The sequence below is a fragment of the Macaca mulatta genome, chromosome 16 (genome assembly GCF_049350105.2).
Source record: "Macaca mulatta isolate MMU2019108-1 chromosome 16, T2T-MMU8v2.0, whole genome shotgun sequence".
Taxonomy (NCBI): Eukaryota; Metazoa; Chordata; class Mammalia; order Primates; family Cercopithecidae; genus Macaca; species Macaca mulatta.
In genome coordinates this window covers 42,013,236-42,032,586 of record NC_133421.1, presented here as the reverse complement: position 1 = coordinate 42,032,586, position 19,351 = coordinate 42,013,236, and the positions used below count along the sequence as shown (strand labels likewise).

The 19,351-nt window shown below is 41.7% G+C and overlaps 1 protein-coding gene across 1 annotated transcript in view; it reads right to left on the bottom strand.

The window, feature by feature from the left end:
• PSMD11 (proteasome 26S subunit, non-ATPase 11) overlaps positions 1–19,351 on the bottom strand; it is a 37,271-nt gene that overhangs the window by 10,376 nt on the left and 7,544 nt on the right. The window contains exons 3-6 of the mRNA XM_015119044.3: positions 16,770–16,894; positions 7,036–7,107; positions 6,580–6,637; positions 3,449–3,643 (exon numbers count right to left, since the gene is read on the bottom strand). Coding sequence (XP_014974530.1) covers positions 3,449–3,643; positions 6,580–6,637; positions 7,036–7,107; positions 16,770–16,894 — 450 coding nt within the window. The remainder of the gene's footprint in view (positions 1–3,448; positions 3,644–6,579; positions 6,638–7,035; positions 7,108–16,769; positions 16,895–19,351) is intronic.

The window sequence follows — 19,351 nt, the reverse complement described above, 5'->3', positions numbered from 1 at the left end:
AGAAAAAAGAAAAAAAACTCTACATCAATTCCATCAACTTACTGATGAGGTCAGGAAAGGATAAAGAACCTGCTCTGCCAGGCACAGTGGCTCACATCTGTAATCTCAACACTTTGGGAGGCCAAGGTGGGCAGATCACCTGAACCGAGGAGCTCAAGACCAGCCAGGACAACATGGTGAAACCCCATCTCTACAAAAAATTAGCCAGGCCTGGTGGCACATGCCTATGGCCCCAGCTACTTACTCAAGAGGCCAAGGTAGGAGGATCACCTGAGCCTGGGAGGCTGAAGCTACAGTGAGCTGTGACAGCGAAAATGCACTGCAGCATGCATGAGAAAGTGAGACCATCTCAAAAAAAAAAAAAAAAAAAAAAAAAAAAACCTGCCCAAGGTCCCCATAGTTAGCAATGTGAGAGCTGAGATTAGATGAGAATCCAGGTCTCTGACCTCCCAGCTCAATGTCATATTGCCAATATATGTTCCCAAAGGAGTTAGAGACCCAACTTAAAAGGGACCTGAAAAACACATACTGTACGATCTTTCTTCCATGCTTCTCACCACCATTCCAGTCCTGCTATCTTTTGGAGCTACAGGAAAAGGCCATGTTTACCCTCCATGACATCACATGCACATGTCAGGGAGTTGACCTAAACATCTCTAGACTGCCTGAATGACCTGTTTTAATAATATTAACTACTTTAAGATAGCTTTTCTAAGCCTGATAGTTTTATATTTATGCAACTGTCATGGGGCAGGGGAGACGGAATCCAACGTCTTATATTTTCATTTCAAATATTTATCATTTATGGATGTGCTTTTGCCTAAATGCACTCAGTGTACAGCTCTCACATTAATGCCAAATCCATGAACTCAATTATACATGGCTAAGCAGTATTTCAGACTGATATACCATATACCATATATATGACTGATATACCATAGCTGACCTAACCAATCCTCTACTGCTTAAGAAGTTGAGTTGCTCCCAATGAGCTTAACTTTGATTGAACCTGCTACTACTGCCAACCTATGCTATCACTTGGGATAACATAAAAATTAGTTCTTTCCAAGCTTGGGAGGCATCTAAACCCTAAAATTCTCTATTTGTGTATATTAGCTCTAACTCTGCCCCAGCCCTTTAAGAAGTTACAGAACTGAGCCCCATCCATTTGTTTACCACAACTGCTTCCCAACATCTTTCACATCAAGATACATGTAGAAAGTATTTGGCACACTAGAGTCAAAGGACGACGCTGCTGACACATGATCCCAAGAACTCAATACCAGCAGGAGCCTTCTGACTTCACCATTTATTGAGTGATGCGTCCTTTCGGCCTATCCAAAAAACCTCCTACTTTGGGTTTCTGGGAATCAGATCCTTTTTCTACTACTGTTAAGTATAGAGGCCTCAAGGAATATCTGTTCTTCTCTGTAGCCAAGGGAAGTCCCTTCAACAACCCAACAAACTATTAATGCTGCTAAATTAAATGAGACACATCTCCATTTCTCCACATCTCCCAGTATAGAGGGAGAACAGGCCAGACACAAAAATATGTATGATTAAAAAACAAATAAATAAAATAAGCCCCAAGAACCAGTATACTGCTTTGCTAAACACATTAGTTAATAGGGGCCATATCAGCACTCTGAGTATCATGGATGGCACATGAAGTTTATTGTTAAAAACAGAAACAGGCCAGGCACAGTGGCTCACGCCTATAATCCTAGCAATTTGGGAGGCAGAGGCGGGCGGGTGGCCTGGCCAACGTGGTGAAACCCCATCTCTACTAAAATACAAAAATTAGCTGGGCATGATGGCAGGTGCCTGTAATCCCAGCTACTCGGGAGGCTGAGACAGGAGAATCGCTTGAACCCAGGAGACAGTGGTTGCAGTGAGCCGAGACTGCGCCACTGCACTCCAGCCTGGGCAGCTGAACAAAACAAGACCCCATCTCAAAACAACAACAACAACAAAAAAACAGAAACAAAGGCCAGGCATGGTGGCTCATGCCTATAATCCCAGCACTTTGAGAGGCCAAGGTGGAAAAATTGCTTGAGCCCAGGAGTTCAAGATCAGTTTGGGCAACATGGCAAAACCCCATCTCTACAAAAAGTTAGCTTGGCATGGTGTCACGCTCCTGTAGTCCCAGCTACTCAGGAGACTGAGGTGGGAGGATCACTTGAGCCTGGGAAGTTGAGGCTGTGGTGAGCTGTGATTGCACCACTGTGCTCCAACCTGGGCAACAGAGTGAGACCCTGTCTCCAAAAAAAAAAAAAAAAAAAGGTAAAAACAAAATAAAAAACTAGACTGTCACTCATTCAACACAAACATTAATGAGCGTCTATCATGTGCCAATTATTACCATTTTACAGATGAGCTAAACATAAATTAAGTAACTTGCCCAAAGTCACATACTAGAAAGCAGCAGAACAAAATGTCAACCTAAGAGAGCCTGATCCTGGATCACTACATCCCTGACAGATGAGGCAAGTAGGCATTATCTTTTACAGATAAGAGGTAACACAAGCACTTAATTAAACTAGACTTCTGCCTCCAATTTCAACATTCCTTCAATAATGATGCCTCCAGTAAAAAAAAAAAAAAAAAACTGCTGAATACAAAAGAAAGTATTCCACCTGCCAATCCATGGCTTCCTAGCCCCACATTCACACACTCTATCGGAAAACCACATACCACACTCAGCTGAAATCGGGTTATCATTCTTCAGCCCTGATTTGAAGCCCTTTGGAAAAGTCAACCAACTTTACAAAGATCTCCAAGAGTCAACAGACTTGGGGTAGGCCAATCCCAAAGGAAAATGCTACTACTCTGAGTAAGTGGCTAAGAGGAAAGTTAAGGGAGTCTTCTAAGTGCGACCTCTCTAAGTTTGGTTCTAATAGTCAGATTGCCTGGTCTAGTACAGATAGGTATGTTCTTAATACATTTTAGGCAGTTAACAGGAGGGGAGCTGCCAGTTAGAAAGGTAGCTTTCAAATTGGTGCTTTGAAGAAGCTAGAGCCAAATCAGCCAATTTTATTCTCCAGCCCCAATCCCCGATTCCTTCCACCTATAACTAAGACGAGCTTTTTTTTTTTTTTTTTTTTTTTTTTTTTTGAGACGGAGTCTCGCTCTGTCGCCCAGGCTGGCGTGCAGTGGCGCGATCTCAGCTCACTGCAAGCTGCGCCTCCCGGGTTCACACCATTCTCCTGCCTCAGCCTCCCAAGTAGCTGGGACTACAGACACCTGCCACCACGCCCAGCTAATTTTTTGTATTTTTAGTAGAGACAGGGTTTCACCATGTTAGCTAGGATGGTCTCAATCTCCTGACCTCGTGATCCACCCGCCTCAGCCTCCCAAAGCGCTAGGATTACAGGCGTGAGCCACCACACCCGGCCAAAATAAGATGAGCTTTAAGAAAACACATCCCAGGAATAGCTACGTCTGTTACCCGACTGCATGTCCAAGGTGGCCTGCAATTTAGGTGGGCAGTAGATGGCATTTGCTGTGGTTCGAGCAGAGGTTAAGGCAGCTCGGGCTTTCGGCAGGTTGCTCAGGGCATGGTATGTTTTGCTTTCTAAAAGTTGTACTTCCACCAAAAGAGCTTTGTCATCCATCTTTTTCAACTCCCGCAGCAGCTGAGAACCTGAAAAAAGAAAAGATACATTCTCCTTTATTAGCCATCAGCTTAATAGCTAAATACTGTAACAGCCCACTCTCCCACCCTCATAACACTCAGGATTTAAAAAAAAAAAAAAAAAAAAAAAAGCCTAAACTCAAAAAAGGTTATCTCTAGACCCCATGCAATAATTAAATTTTCCACTAATGTGCTATCTTCCAAGAGAAAAACACAACTCTTTGAAGTTTTCTGCTTCCTGAGGACAATATTAGAGCCAAGAGTCCTATGAGCTTACTCCTAAGATTTAAATACAGTGGGAATCTCTACCTATAAAATGCTAAATCTAGTTATCCAGTTCAGAAAGACACAATCTTGCTCTCTTCTTGTCCAGCAATCACAAGGCTATATAAGAAACACTGAGGCCGGGCGCGGTGGCTCAAGCCTGTAATCCCAGCACTTTGGGAGGCCGAGACGGCCAGATCACGAGGTCAGGAGATCGAGACCATCCTGGCTAACACGGTGAAACCCCGTCTCTACTAAAAATTACAAAAAAAAACTAGCCAGGCAAGGTGGCGGGCGCCTGTAGTCCCAGCTATTCGGGAGGCTGAGGCAGGAGAATGGCGTAAAAACCCGGGAGGCGGAGCTTGCAGTGAGCTGAGATCCGGCCACTGCACTCCAGCCTGGGCGACAGAGCGAGACTCCGTCTCAAAAAAAAAAAAAAAAAAAAAAAAGTGTTGGGGAGGATATGGAAAACTGGAACCCTTATACAATGTTAAAGAGAATATAAAATGGTGCAGCCACTTTGGAAAACAGCTTAGCAGCTCCTTAAACAGCTCATCAGTTACCATATGACACAGTAATTCCACTTCTAGGTATATACCCAGAAGAACATGTCCACATAAAACCTGTTCATAGCAGTATTCTTAAGAGCTAAAATGTGGAAACAACCCAAGTGTCCATCAACTGATGAATGGATAAACACATGTGATATATCCTTACAATGGACTATTATTCAGCAATAAAAAGGAATGAAGTACTGACACATGCTACAACATAAACCCTGAAAACATAATGCTGTGTGAAAGAAGCCAATCACAGAGAAACAAATATTGTATCATTTCATTTATAAGAAATACCCAGAACAGACAAATCTACAAATATACCAATAGCTTAGTCATTGCCCAGGGCTGCTAATGGATAGTAAGTTTCTTTCTAGGGTGATAAAAATGTTCTGAGGCCATGCACAGTGGCTCACACCTGTAATCTCAGCACTTTGGGAGGCCAAGGCAGGCAGATCATTTGAGGTCAGGAGTTCGAGACCAGCCTGACCAACATGGTGAAACCCCATTTCTACTAAAAAATACAAAAATTAGCCAGGCATGGTGGCAGGTGCCTGTAATCTCAGCTACTTGGGAGGCTGAGGCAGAAGAATCGCTTGAACACATGAGGCAGAGGTTGCAGTGAGCCAACATCGCACCACTGCACTCCAGACTGAGCGAGACTCTCTCTCAAAGAAAAAAAAAAAAAGTTCTGAAATTTTTTTCTTTCTTTGGAGACAGTGTCTCACTCTGTTGCCCAGGCTGGAGTACAGTGGCATAATCTTGGCTCACTGCAACCTCCACCTCCCAGGTTGAAATGATTCTTCTGCCTCAGCTCACAAGTAGCTGGGATTACAGGTGTGCACCACCACGTCCTGCTAATTTTTTGTATTTTTAGTAGAGATGGGGTTTCACCATGTTGCCCAGGCTGGTCTCAAACTCCTGAGCTCAGGCAATCTGCCTGTCTTGACCTCCCAAAGTGCTGGGAATACAGGCATGAGTCACTACGCCCAGTGGAAAACATTCTGAAATTAAGTAGTGGTGATGGTTGTACAACTTAGTGAATATACTAAAAACCACTGAATTACACACTTTAAAAGTGAATTTTATGGTAAGTGAACCATATCTTATTAAAGTTATTTTTTAAATGCTACTATTTGAACCATATGAAATTGCCACTTTTGCAGTCCAAAAATTGAATGTTGGAAACTCTTCAACCTAATAGATCATAAGAGCCATGTTCTTTTGTTCGGAAAAAATAGTCCAGATCTACCCACTCATAAAAAGCAAGCAGTGGCCAGACACGGGGGCTCATGCCTGTAATCCTAGCACTTTGGGAGGCCAAGGTGGGCAGATCACTTGAGATCAGGAGTTTGAGACCAGCATGGCCAACATAGCAAAACCCCATCTCTACTAAAAATACAAAAACTAGCCAGGTATGGTGGCACATGCCTGTAGTCCCAGCTACTCAGGAGGTTAAGGCAGGAGAATAGCTTGAACCTGAGAGGCAGGAGTTGCAGCGAGCTGAGATCGCGCTGCTACACTCCAGCCTAGGCAACAGAGTGAGACTCTGTCTCAAAAAAGAATAAATAAATAAATAGATAGATAGATAGATAAATAAAAATAAAATTTAAAAAAAAGCAGGGAAGATTTCAAGGTGCTTAAAGGCCACAGGAGAAAGGCTTCAGCTGGCCACTCCAGCTTCCAAATATATTTATACCCAATTAATTTCTTGATTTTTAAAACAGATTTTAAGGATATAAGCAGATACAGTAAACAGGACAGCAAGCCAAACATTTCCAATTTAAAAACCTAAATCTGAAATTTAACAGAGTACTATATGCAAAATATAGACATACTTTTTTTAAATTTCAGTTATTAAAATGGAATTGATTTTACTGCTCTAAATTCAAGTAAACTTAAAACTACCCATTTGTCCTCTAAATTTGACAGATTAACTCTAGCCAGTTTTTTAAACTTTCAAATGACATTTTCCCATGACAAATGCAGCACTGTAAGCTACCTTAAAACCTTCTTAGAAGTGGGTAGAATATAAATTATTAACAGGTAATTAATAAGAGTAGGCAGGTGGTTTAGAATACACTCATTTAGCTAGCTGAGATGACTTATTACCAGCTTACTTACCCAAATGCAATGCTTCCTGGTACCTCTTGGTATCAAAGTACAAAGACACCAGTCTTGCCTAGGAAAGAGAAAAGGCATTGATTGAAGGGGGAAAAAAAAGCCACAGAAAGAAATCAAAGATTGACATCACAGAACTGTTACTGTTAAATACGCAATTTCTGATGATAGCATCAAATTCAGCATAAGAGATGATCTAGCCAACGTATTGTCCCTATTATAGCCAGCAAATGACTGTTAACTTTACCATGTTGTTGCTTATTACTCTGAGCCAAGAAGCAAATCTGTCTCAAAACTTCAATTAGGGCAATTCTCATAAATGGGGCTACCATCAATAATCTTTCGTTATTTAGGTAATTACGAAGTTGCTGAAGATACTTTTGATAAGGATGGTATTGCTTACATTCGCCATCTGTCTCATGCTTAGAGACCTGAAATCAGTACCAATGTAAAACCTACCTCCAAAGCTTGGCGTAAGAAAGTTCTTTTCTCTGATTTGGCCCATTCGATGCACTCTAAACACAGCTCAACCTGCAATAAGAAGAGACAGTACATGCAACATTATGTCCTCAAATTCTTCCCACAAACCATGCTTTGGAGAACAGCTTAAATTCCCTCCTTACATATTATCCATATTGCTCTATTTAGTGTCTGATCCACAGTATCTCAATGTATAACAGTTATATCATAATGGAGCATCAACTTGGCTTTTTACACATAAAATATCTTTGTGTTTAGATTATGTTTTTTAGGAAAAGAGCTCTATCTTCAAGACTCCTCTTCTACCTACCCAGGAGAGACCAAGAACTTCCAAACAACATGTATAGCTCTGGAATGTAGATTTCTATGATATATTAGGAATTTTTAAAGCACAGATTTCTCACTGGCTAGAAATAGTAATGGTAATGTATAATACACAGGTAATAAAGGGGAGAAATTCTCATTCTAAGCACTAATGCCTCATTCCTAGCAGTTGCTTTTAAGACTCGAAAGGTCCAGCTGGCTTTTTCCCTTTCAGATTCTAAGCGATGCAACTAATCAATTCATCATCACTCTTAAAGCAAACAGGTACAGTAACTTAGCTTGTATTAAAGGGAATAAAAGCTGGTCCAAAGGTAGTGACGATTACAGGCATGCACCACCATGCCTGGCTAATTTTTTCTATTTTTAGTAGAGTTGGGGTTTCTTCATTTTAGTCAGGTTGGTCTCGAACTCCCGACCTCAGGTGATTCACCTGTCTTGGCCTCCCAAATTGCTGGGATTATAGACATGAGCCACTGCACCTGGCCAGCATTTCTTAAGAGAACTTTGGATTTATATAAAAACCTGTTGTATTAGCAGTTAGTTCTCGATTGTTCACAGTTACAGATTAAGCTCCTGATCTACTCTTTCCCTGCTTCTCACTACTGCACTTTGACTAGTCTTAAAGAAAATATTTTAATAAAAAAAAAATAAAATAAATTAGAATTAGCCTAACACGTAAAAGCGCTTTTAAGCTTTAAAGGCACTCTGAACCCCGACTCCTATCTGCCACCTAAGTAGTGAGGTAAGGTGCAAAGTAACTGACTTAAAGCAGCACTCAATGCTAGACAGTCTAGCACGCCATCATGTATCCCTGACATGCTAGCTTTGACAGAGTAAATATTAAGTACTGCAGATCTTCTATCACTTTGGTTACTGCAAGTTTTATATTAAGGTTGCTAATTAGAGCATAAGACCAAAAGAAATGAAATGAGAAACTGAGCTCTCCAGAGAACTGCTAATACAACAGGTTTTTATATAAATCCAAAGTTCTCTTAAGAAATGCTGGCCAGGCGTGGTGGCTCATGCCTGTAATCCCAGCAATTTGGGAGGCCAAGGCAGGTGGATCACCTGAGGTCGGGAGTTCGAGACCAGCCTGACCAAAATGAAGAAACCCTGTCTCTACCAAAAATAGAAAAAATTAGCCAGGCATGGTGGTGCATGCTTGTAATCCCAGCTACTTGGGAGGCTGAGGTAGGAGAATCCATTGAACCTGGGAGGTGGAGGGTGTGGTGAGCCAAGATCGCACCACTGCACTCCAGCCTGGGCAACAAAAGTGAAACTCCGTCTCAAAAAAAAAAAAAAAAGAAAAGAAAAGAAATGCTGTAAGAAGGAAAAACTACAGGGACATAATCCAAATTGACAGGATCTTCTACTTTTACATCCTAAATTCTAGCTCTGTAAATAAATTAACAGATAACATTACACGGTACTCAGAGGATGCACCAGGAAGAGAACCAACAAAACCTTTACAACTCCTCACTGGTGCCCCCTGGTGGCTACCTAATCTCCAACTCTAAACTCAACTGAACTCATAAAAATTATCTAAAAATAAGACAAAACCAAAAACTAAAATAAAAGCAAGCTATATCACAATTGCAGAGTTTTGAGTTATACTCTGAAAAGCTAAATTCCAAGTAAGATTTTTAATATAAATGGAAGTGAAAATATTTCTCTGAATAGTCTTAGCAAAAGGAAATATTAAGTGTTTAGTTCTACATGACTTGGAAGGGTAAGAAATGTTCCCCCCACCCACCGCAAGTTTTACCCAGCGAGATTTTTCAAAGGACACAAAAATGAATACCTGGGACTTAGAAATATTCCTCTCTAAGTTATATTTCAATAAATCATTTACCACACCCACCTACCAAAAAAAAGAATGCCTGGGCTATTGATTCATTAGTCTAGAAGAGAGCTTGGTCACTTAAAGTATATCGCTAATTAAGAAACAATGAATTATACTCCTGCAATTAACCTGCCTCCATTTCCCTGATAGTCCAGATATTAAGTGATTCACCTAAGGTGAACTGACGGGTAACATCAGAGGATTTGCCAGTAAGAGAACCAACAAAATCTTTGTAACTCCTCACTGGAGCCCCCTGGTGGCTACCTAATCTCCAACTCTAAACTCAACTGAGCTCATAAAAATTCTCTAAAAATAAGACAGAACCAAAAACTAAAATAAAAGCAAGCTGTATCACAATTGTATAAGATGAATTTACCTAAGGACTACTAATCAGTTAATATCTGGACTATCACATATATCTGCTGCTGGCACCAGAACTTGTGCATAACTGCAGCACTCTATCTTAACCTAGCCTTAAGTTGAGGTCATCACAGGTGTTTCTTCTACAGCAAGGATTTTTTTTTTTTTTTACACGAACTGGATATCTTTTTTTTTTTTTTTTTTGAGATGGAGTCTCGCTCTTGATGCCCAGGCTGGACTGCAACGGCGTGATCTCGGGTCACTGCAACCTCCACCTCCCGGGTTCAAGCACTTCTGCTGCCTCAGACTCCTGAGTAGCTGGGACTGCAGGCACCTCCCACCATGCTCAGCTAACTTTTGTATTTTTAGTAGAGAGGTTTCTTAAAACGTGCTATTTTGGGCCGGGTGCGGTGGCTCATGCCTGTAATCCCAGCACTTTGGGAGGCCAAGGCGGGCAGATCATGAGGTCAGGAGTTCATGACCAGTCTGGCCAACATAGTGAAACCCCCAATACAAAAAATTAGCTGGGTGTGGTGGTGTGCACCTCCCAGCTACTTGGGAGGCTGAGGCAGGAGAATCACATGAACCTGAGAGGCAGAAATTGTAGTGAGCCGAGATCATGCCATTGCACTCCAGCCCGGGCGACAGTGTGAAACTCAGTCTCAAAAAAAAAAAAAAAAAAAAAAGTGCTATTGTGTTTCAGTTGGGTAGACTACACCAGAAAAGTTGCCCATAGGCTACTCCCTATAGATCCCTGGAAGGTAAGGTTAATTCTGCAAGTTGAGTTCACTATTTGGCAAGAGTCTGATTCGGTCTTCCTTCCCTCCTCTTCACCTTCCTTTTCCACTCCCCAGCCCTTGCCCACCAACCCATCCTCACTCACTCCCCGACTCACATGCCCTCACTTTCTAGGCTCCAAACCTTGCATTTAAATGAGCAGATCATAACCTGAATCATAACAACTTTGGGAATAGCAAGCTGAAGATGGTTCTATAGATGTATCTGTCTTTTGTTTTGTTTTGAGACAGTCTTGCTTTGCTGCCCAGGCTGGAGTGCAGTGGCACAATCTCGGCTCACTGCAAGTTCTGCCTCCCGGGTTCACACCATTCTTCTGCCTCAGCCTCCCCAGTAGCTGGGACTACAGGCGCCGCCACCATGCCCGGCTAATTTTTTGTTTTTGTTTTGTTTTGTTTTGTTTTGTTTTTGAGATGGAGTCTCGCTCTGTTGCCCGGGCTGGAGTGCAGTGGCCGGATCTCAGCTCACTGCAAGCTCTGCCTCCCGGTTCCCGCCATTCTCCTGCCTCAGCCTCCCGAGTAGCTGGGACTACAGGCGCCCACCACCTCGCCCGGCTAGTTTTTTTGTATTTTTTAGTAGAGACGGGGTTTCACTGTGTTAGCCAGGATGGTCTCGATCTCCTGACCTCGTGATCCGCCCGTCTCGGCCTCCCAAAGTGCTGGGATTACAGGCTTGAGCCACCGCGCCCGGCCCAATTTTTTGTATTTTTAGTAGAGATGAGGTTTCACCGTGTTAGCCAGGATGGTCTCGATCTCCTGACCTCGCAATCAGCCCGCCTCGGCCTCCCAAAGTGCTGGGATTACAGGCGTGAGCCACCATGCCCTGTCATATCTGCCTTTTTTTTTTTTTTTTTTTTTTTTTTGAGACAGTGTCTCGCTCTGTCACCCAAGCTGGAGTGCAGTGGCACAATCTCAGCTCACTGCAAGCTCCACCTCCCAGGTTCACGCCATTCTCCCGCCTTGGCCTCCTGAGTAGCTGGGACTACAGGCGCCCAACACCATGCCCGGCTAATTTTTTGTATTTTTAGTAGAGATGAGGTTTCACCGGGTTAGCCAGGATGGTCTCGATCTCCTGACCTCGCAATCGGCCCACCTCAGCCTACCAAAGTGCTGGGACCACAGGCATGAGCCACCGTGCCCGGCCAGATACATCTGTCTTACTGTTAGTCCTCAAATAGAAAAAAGCAAGGGAAATCCCCTCCCTCATACTCTCAGTACCAAACTCCTTAACACAAAACTCTAGCTGTCTTAACAGTTTTCTAAAATGTCTTCTTTTACCAGGCACGGTGACTCACATCTATAATCCAGGCACTTTGGGAGGCTGAGGCAAGCAGATCGCTTAAGACCAGAAGTTTGAAACCAGCCTGGGCAACACAGCAAGATCCTATCTCTACAAAAAATTGTTTTAATTAGCCAGGTGTAGTGGTGCACATCTGTAGTCTCAGCAACTTGGGAGGCTGAGGCAGGAGGATTCTTTGAGCCCAGGTGTTCAAGGTTACAGTGAACTACGATTGCACCCCTGCACCCCAACATGGACCACAGACCAAGACCCCCATTTCAAATAAATAAAATAAATAAAACTTCCCATTTTGCCTTGGGCCTCAATACTACCATGATAGCCATCCGCCTGTGACTTGCTTGTCTATTCTTTCCCAACACCCAATCAAAAAATTTTAAAAAAGAACTAAGAATAAAGCCAGGTGTGGTGGCTCACACCTGTAATCCCAGCACTTTGGGAGGCCAAGACAGGCAAATCACCTGAGGTCAGGAGTTCAAGATCACTCTGGCCAACATGGCAAAAGCCCATCTCTACTAAAAATATAAAAATTAGCTGGGTATGGTGGCGTGCACCTGTAATCCCAGCTACTCAGGAGGCTAAGGCAGGAGAATCACTTGAACCAGGGAGGTAGAAGTTGTAGTGAGCCAAGATCACACCACTGCACTCCAGCCTGGGACACAGAGAGAGACTTTATCTCGAAAAGAAAAAAGAACTAAGAATAAAAATTATATCCTATTTCCCCAAGTCAGAGACCTTGAGTTACCTAAACGAATGTAGTAACAACACCCAATGCTTACATCTCAATTCAATAAACTCAGACCTTAATTCAACAAAGTATTTCCTGGCTGGGCATGGTGTCTCACATCTGTAATCCCAGCACTTTGGGAAGCCGAGTCCAGAGGATCACTTGAGCCCAGGAGTTTGAGACCAGCCTAAGCATCATAGCAAAATCCCATCTCTGCTAAAAATACAAAAAAAAAAATTAGCCAGACGTCGTGGTGTGTACCTGTAGTCCCAGCTATTTGGGAGGCTGAGGTGGGAGACTCACCTGAGCCCAGGAAGTTGAAGCTGCAGTGAGCTGTGAGCACACCACTGCACATCTACCATAGGGAAGACACAGGCACAGTCCATACATTCCTTCAACAAAAAGGTATGCAGCTTCTTCAAGCCAAAGTACTCTAAATGCCAGGAATACAACACTTAGAGTATATAAGTATACTCTAACACAGAGTCTCACTCTTCTCACTCTTGCCCAGGCTGGAGTGCAGTGGCACCATCTCAGCTCACCGGAACCTCTACCTCCCGGGTTCAAGCGACTCTTGTGCCTCACCCACCTGAGTAGCAGGGATTACAGGCATGCACCACCACACCTGGCTAATTTTTGTAAAAAATAAATATTTTTTAAAAGGAAAAAAAGATAGGCTGATCAAGGAAAGTCTCTGAGGAAGTAAGATGTAAGATGTAAGCAAAGACTTGAAACAATGTAAAGAAAAAAACCCTGTTAAGATCAAGCTGACAGCAATCCATATGTATATAAATGTCCCAACCCCAGACAGTTTGAAGCATAAGGCAATAAGGCCAGTAATTACAGCTGTAAAGAAAGTAAAAGGAGACTAGTATAGTGGATGTGGTCAGAGGTAGCCATGGTTAAGGAATTTGAACTGTACTGGGAATGAGGAAGGCTCTGTGCTACAGCAAGGCATATAGTGCTTCACCTGAGTGAGATTATATTACAGTAAAGGAGATAAGGCAAGTGTAAAGCAATTGTCATACAAGGCAGAATAATCAGAAATAGAGCATGTACAAAATATAATGTGAGTCACTGAAAGAGTTAAAACCACATCAAATTCAGGAAGGAAAGAGTTGAGAGGAGGTGGAACTTGAGATAAGGCTATGGAAGAGAAAAGTACAGCATGAGGGTCATACAGGCTTGTTCAGCAAACAGCCAGGCATCCAACATGGCTGACATGTTTGATATGCTTAGTAGAGTCCTGGGAGATTAGACTACTGCAGTAGGTTGCAGTAGGTTGTATTATAGAAAACCATTAATTATCTAATTCTGCAGGCAATGGAAAGCCACTGAAGGTTTGAGTTGTGGGAGAAGAGGGAGAGGAACAAAATTATCAGAGGGCTATTTAGTAAGGTATCTCTGACAATGACTGAATGAGGTTTTTGCAGTAGTCCAAATAAAAAATAATTAAGAACCAAACTAGATGGTAGTTGTAAAGAGAGAACACGGCTGGGCACAGTGGCTCACACCTATAATCCCAGTACTTTGGGAGGCCAAGGCCAGCAGATCACAAGGTCAGGAGTTCGAGACCAGCCTGGCCAACATGGTGAAACTCCATCTCTACTAAAAATACAAAAATTAGGCGGGTGTGGTGGTGGGCGCCTGTAATCCCAGCTACTTGGGAGGCTGAGGCAGGAGAATTGCTGAAACCCAGGAAGCGGAGGCTGCAGTGAGCCAAGATCGCAACACTGTACTCCAGCCTGGGTGACAGAGCAAGACTCTATCTTGGGAAAAAAAAAAGAGAACAAATACATACGAAAGAGGTGGAGAAACTGAAGAAAGCTGAATTGACAAAATTAAACAAATGGCTGGATGTTGAGGTTGCCCATATTGAGTCTGAGGTGCAGGTGAGACAATCTGGATGATCCACAATTTGCTCCAAAACAAGCAAATAACCTATAATCCACAAAAATTACCAAAAGAAGTCCTGCTTAGTGGAATAAGACTCTGGTTCTTGATAAAAGCAAAGCTGCTAACCATCAAAAATATCAGCTTTAGCCGGGCATAGTGCTGCATGCCTGTAATCCCAGGACTTGGGAGGGCAAGGCAGGCAGATCATTTGAGCCTAGGAGTTCAAGACCAGCCTGGGCAACATGGCAAACCCCCCCCCCCCATAAAAATACAAAAATTAGCCGAGCATGGTGGTGCATGCCTGTAGTTCCAGCTACTCAGGAGACTGAGGCAAGAGGATCACTTGACTCCAGAAGGTTGAGGCTGCAGTGAGCCAAGACTGTGCCACTGCACTTCAGCCTGGGCAACAGAGCAAGGCTGTCTCAAAAAATGAAAACAAAAATAGCCTTTACTAAAAACTAAAATGACACTGATGATAAAATGATACAATGCCTAAAAGTGTTTCCTTTCACCCTAAGGAAAGGAAGAAAAGTCTTTAATGTATATAAATGTAACGTGCAATGAACAATGACAACATACAACCACAGTTAAGAGAGAGCCTAACCAGTCAGGGAGCCACATGACAAAGTCCAGGAAATCCTACTAGTGAACTATAGCAGAGCACTAAAATATGACTTGAATGGATTTCCACAAAGGAATAGGAGAAATGATCATTAAACAAATGCAGGTCAGGTGCGGTGGCTCACGCCTGTAATCCCAGCACTTTGGGAGGCCAAGGCGGGTAGATCACCTGAGGTCAGGAGTTCAAGACCAGCCTGACCAACATGGTGAAACCCCGTCTCTATTAAATATACAAAATTAGCCAGGCACGGTGATGCATGCTTGTAGTCCCAGCTACTCAGGAGGCTGAGGCAGAAGAATCCCTTGAACCCGGGAGGCGGAGGTCGTGGTGAGCCAAGATCGTGCCATTGCACTCCAGCCTGGGTAATAAGAGTGAAACTCCATCGCCAAAAAAAAAAAAAAAAAAAAAAAAAAATGCTGTTCTACCCACTGAGCTCTAGGTTATGGGGAGGGATAATTTCAGAAACTTCGGTGTGCAAAAAGGAGCAGCTTCCATAATTACCTTTTCTGCCCAAAACCTTCCAAGCAACATTTATCAGTTTCAAATTAACATTTACTGATCAATCTATTTTAAGGTACTCTATTTCAAACAAAGGATGGTACCACTTTCATGAGTTTTTTAAGGTATAATTTTTTTTAAAAGTTAGTTAAGACTAATACCCCAAATAACTTTTAATATATTTCTTAAAATAACTGACACTTTAATTCAAAATAGCCATCTATTTTTTATATACTATCATTAAACAGTTTTGTCAGAGACATAAATTTGAAGACTGCTCTACAAACGAATTTTCTACAAATAAAGTTAGTATATAGTGTTTAAATCAGCATTCAAAGAATCATTAAAGCCAGATTTTATAAAAGGTATGATTCCAAAGTGGGATCCATGTGTCCCAGGTTTCTGAAATTCTCATTTATTCAATACGCTACTATGGCCTTTCATACCTTTCATGCCCACAGAGGCCACAGCAAACAATCAGACATATAACCAACTAGCAATTCTGCCCTTACATTATCTGACATTTTATATTTGTTCATTGCCTGCCTTCCCCATTAAAAAATAATCCTCATGACAACAGTGACTGTGTTTTTACAACTGTATCCCCAATACCTAAAACACTGCCTAACACGTAGCAGGCACTCAATGAGTACTGATCAATATATCCATAAGAAAAACAACAACTATATTCTTCCTACAAACAGATTCAAGCAATGACAATATACCCTGCTTGAATCTGCCACTTTTTACAGAACGATGTTTAATTTTGGTATGTGTCTCTTCCTGAATTGCAGAAAATACAGTTATCTTTGAGAAGGTTGGAAAAGATTCAGTGATTACAGAGAGGCACTCTTTAATACAGCTCAAGGTCTAGTCTGAACTTGTGGGACACGCACAGGAACACCGGAGTCACTTCTGCACAATGAGACACAAACGGATGGATGCTCACCCCTCAATAAAGGTATATACGCAGTACAAAACATGCTAAGAAGGAATACCACAAGACTTAATTAGTGCTCAGAAGGAGCTTTGTGACACGAGATGAAAGGTACCACAGACACAGAAAACATTACAAAGGTGTGGCAATACAATACCTCAAAGACAAGAATCAGTTTGTGACCCTGATGTAATGAGGATTCCAGGGACCACTGACAATCTCCACTTACAAAGCAAAGCATGGAACAGACCCAAAGTATCAAATGCCCTGTAACAAAGAGAAACTGACATGATAAGTCCTGTGCTGTCCTCCCAGCTTTCCCTTCCACATTAGTACTAAAGTGCAGGCAGGCATTTCTTTCATGGAAACAAACTTTTCTCCATATTGTCTACTTTCTGTCATTAATACCACTTACCTCCTGCCCTGTAGCTGCTTCCATATCAAGAAACAGATCAAGAAGAGATCGGACCAGGCGAGCTGCTTTAGCCTTGCTGATGGAATTCAAGAAGGGTCGTACATACTTCAGGAGTCCCCCAAGCTCTGTATGAAAGGCAATTCAAAAAGAGAAGTAAACATCAACATTTGAGACAAAATACCCACTTAAGAAATTGACCGAATGTCATAAAAATCAGTACTTACATCACTGGAATCAGTCTAAATGAAACTTACTAGGAGTTTAAAGCATTCCTAGCAAATAGCAGAGTAGCAAAAATACGTTAACATCTTATACCAAATTTGCATTCTGTTACCTACTTAGCCACTGGATTACTATGAAGTTCCAAGAAAAGCTCATGTCTCTGCTTCATTTATCCATCTTAATGAAAGATAAACAGCCAAGTATTCATAATCTCAAAAAGCAGTTTTCTAGAACATGAAATATGCTGTGTCCCTGCCACCTTCACAAAATTACTTCCTCACAACCAACAAATATGATCAGGTTATACAAGTAATTTTTTTCTAATTTCCAAGTCTGCTTCAGCTGTTCCCCTTAAACAGACAAGAGATTTCCCACTCCAGATTCCTTTTTCATGTCTTTCTGCAGTGCTCCCCAGTTTAGCCTTTCTGCAATATCACTTCCCTGGCACTCTTCTGAATAAACTTTTCACATAGAAGAGTGTTTTGCCCTTAAAGTGCTACTATATCTCTTTTAAATTCCTCATTAATCTTCAAAACCTAAGTCTTAAACTATGACCAAAAAAGGGATCCATCATAGAGCTTTTCCCCCACTTTATAGAAGAGGGCAGTATACGAACTCTAAAGAAACATCTTTCGAAACAATAAACTAGAGATATGCTTGTTAAATAGTAAAAATTAGAGAATGTTTCAACTAAACAGCTAATGAGGTATTTTTGGAATGTAGGTTAAAATTACTTTAGTGCCACTGCCTCTTTAATATTCTCCAATTGCAGACTCACCCTCCTGAGAACTCTAATTCAGGGCAAGCAAACCTCACCCTCCAGAGAATGCTAATTCAAGGCCCTGAAATCCTCATCTGCCTGAATAGTCAGAGAATGCATGGGACTGTGTCAGGCACTTAAGAACTTGATATAGAGTAGAAAAGTTCATCTTTTCCCTTCACTCCCCAGTAATGACCTTTGATTCCCAATGTTTAAAACTTTTTTCATTCTGCCACCTCATTCGCCTCTGCACAAGACTACAGCATATACTCCTGCTTTCAAGAGGCACTAATGCCATAATCCCATCTGAAATGTCTTGCCATCTTCTCAGCCTATATAAATCTTATATATCCTTTTAGGTCCATCTGAAGTCCTATTGAGTTTTCCATGTAACTCCAGTCTACAGTGATTCTCCCCCTCAAATTCCTTTTGCATTTATTTCAATTATATTATGTAATGATAGCTTTTTTAAAGTAGTCCGGAGCAATGTCCCTTCTCCCACAGAATTTCCTCCTGTGCCTGAACAATTCTGAATGATTTCTAGTCACAGAAATGTTCACAAAGCAGCCTATTCTAATGTTGACCAAAACAAATTATTCCTTTTTGAAACACAAAACAGAAATCTATACCTTCTTTCATATGGCTTTAAATACTTAAAGGTAATTATCATTTACATTTCCCTAATTTTCCCTTTATCCAAGCTTAACATCTTTGGCTATTTCAACTGTTCCTCCAAAGTCCTTGTTTCTAGATAACTTAGTTGCTCTCCACTGAACAAACTCTACTTTCTAAAGGTACTACCTGTGGTATTTTGTGGTACCCAGAAATGAAAACAATTGCCCCAGGTAGGGTCTGACAGTAGACCAGGAGGCCATGATATGTAACATAAGAGAGCATGTTTTGCTTTTTCTAACACCTCTCTTTGTTCAGACTGAGTCCATTAAAGTCCTTTTTAATAGACTACTGTCAAAACAGGTAATTCCCCCAACTTCCTCTGTTTTGAAAAATACTTTAAGTATATAACTTAATCCTTATCACAACTGAATTTAATCTTCCTGGCTTTGGCAATAACTGTGAATTTTAATTCTGTCTTCTAACTGTACTGAGTCATCTACAAAAATAAGCATGCCTTCTGAAATGGCTTTAACCATGATTCCAGATGCTGACCAGAAAAACAAGGACAGATCTTCACGACACAATGCCTGAAGACTTCCCTTCAGGTTGACAAATGATCCATTTATTAACATGTTTTGGATACAGTTACTCAGCTCATTGTAAATTCATAACCTGTACCTTTGATATTAATATTATGGCAAATGTTCAACTATCCTGCTTACATCAGATATGTAGTCTATATCATTCCTCTAATCCAGAGGCTGGCAAACTTTTTCTGTGAAGGACCAGACAGTAAATTTTTTTGGCTTTTCAGGTTATATGGTCTTAGTAGCAGGTCCTGAATTCACTCAGTCACACACAATGGGGAAACAAATGGGCACGACTTTGTTCCAATAAAACTTTATTTACAAAAACAGGTGGCACACAGACCCCTGAAAATCTATGGGTCTGATAAAGCTAACCAAAAAGAGAACTAGGCTGGGTG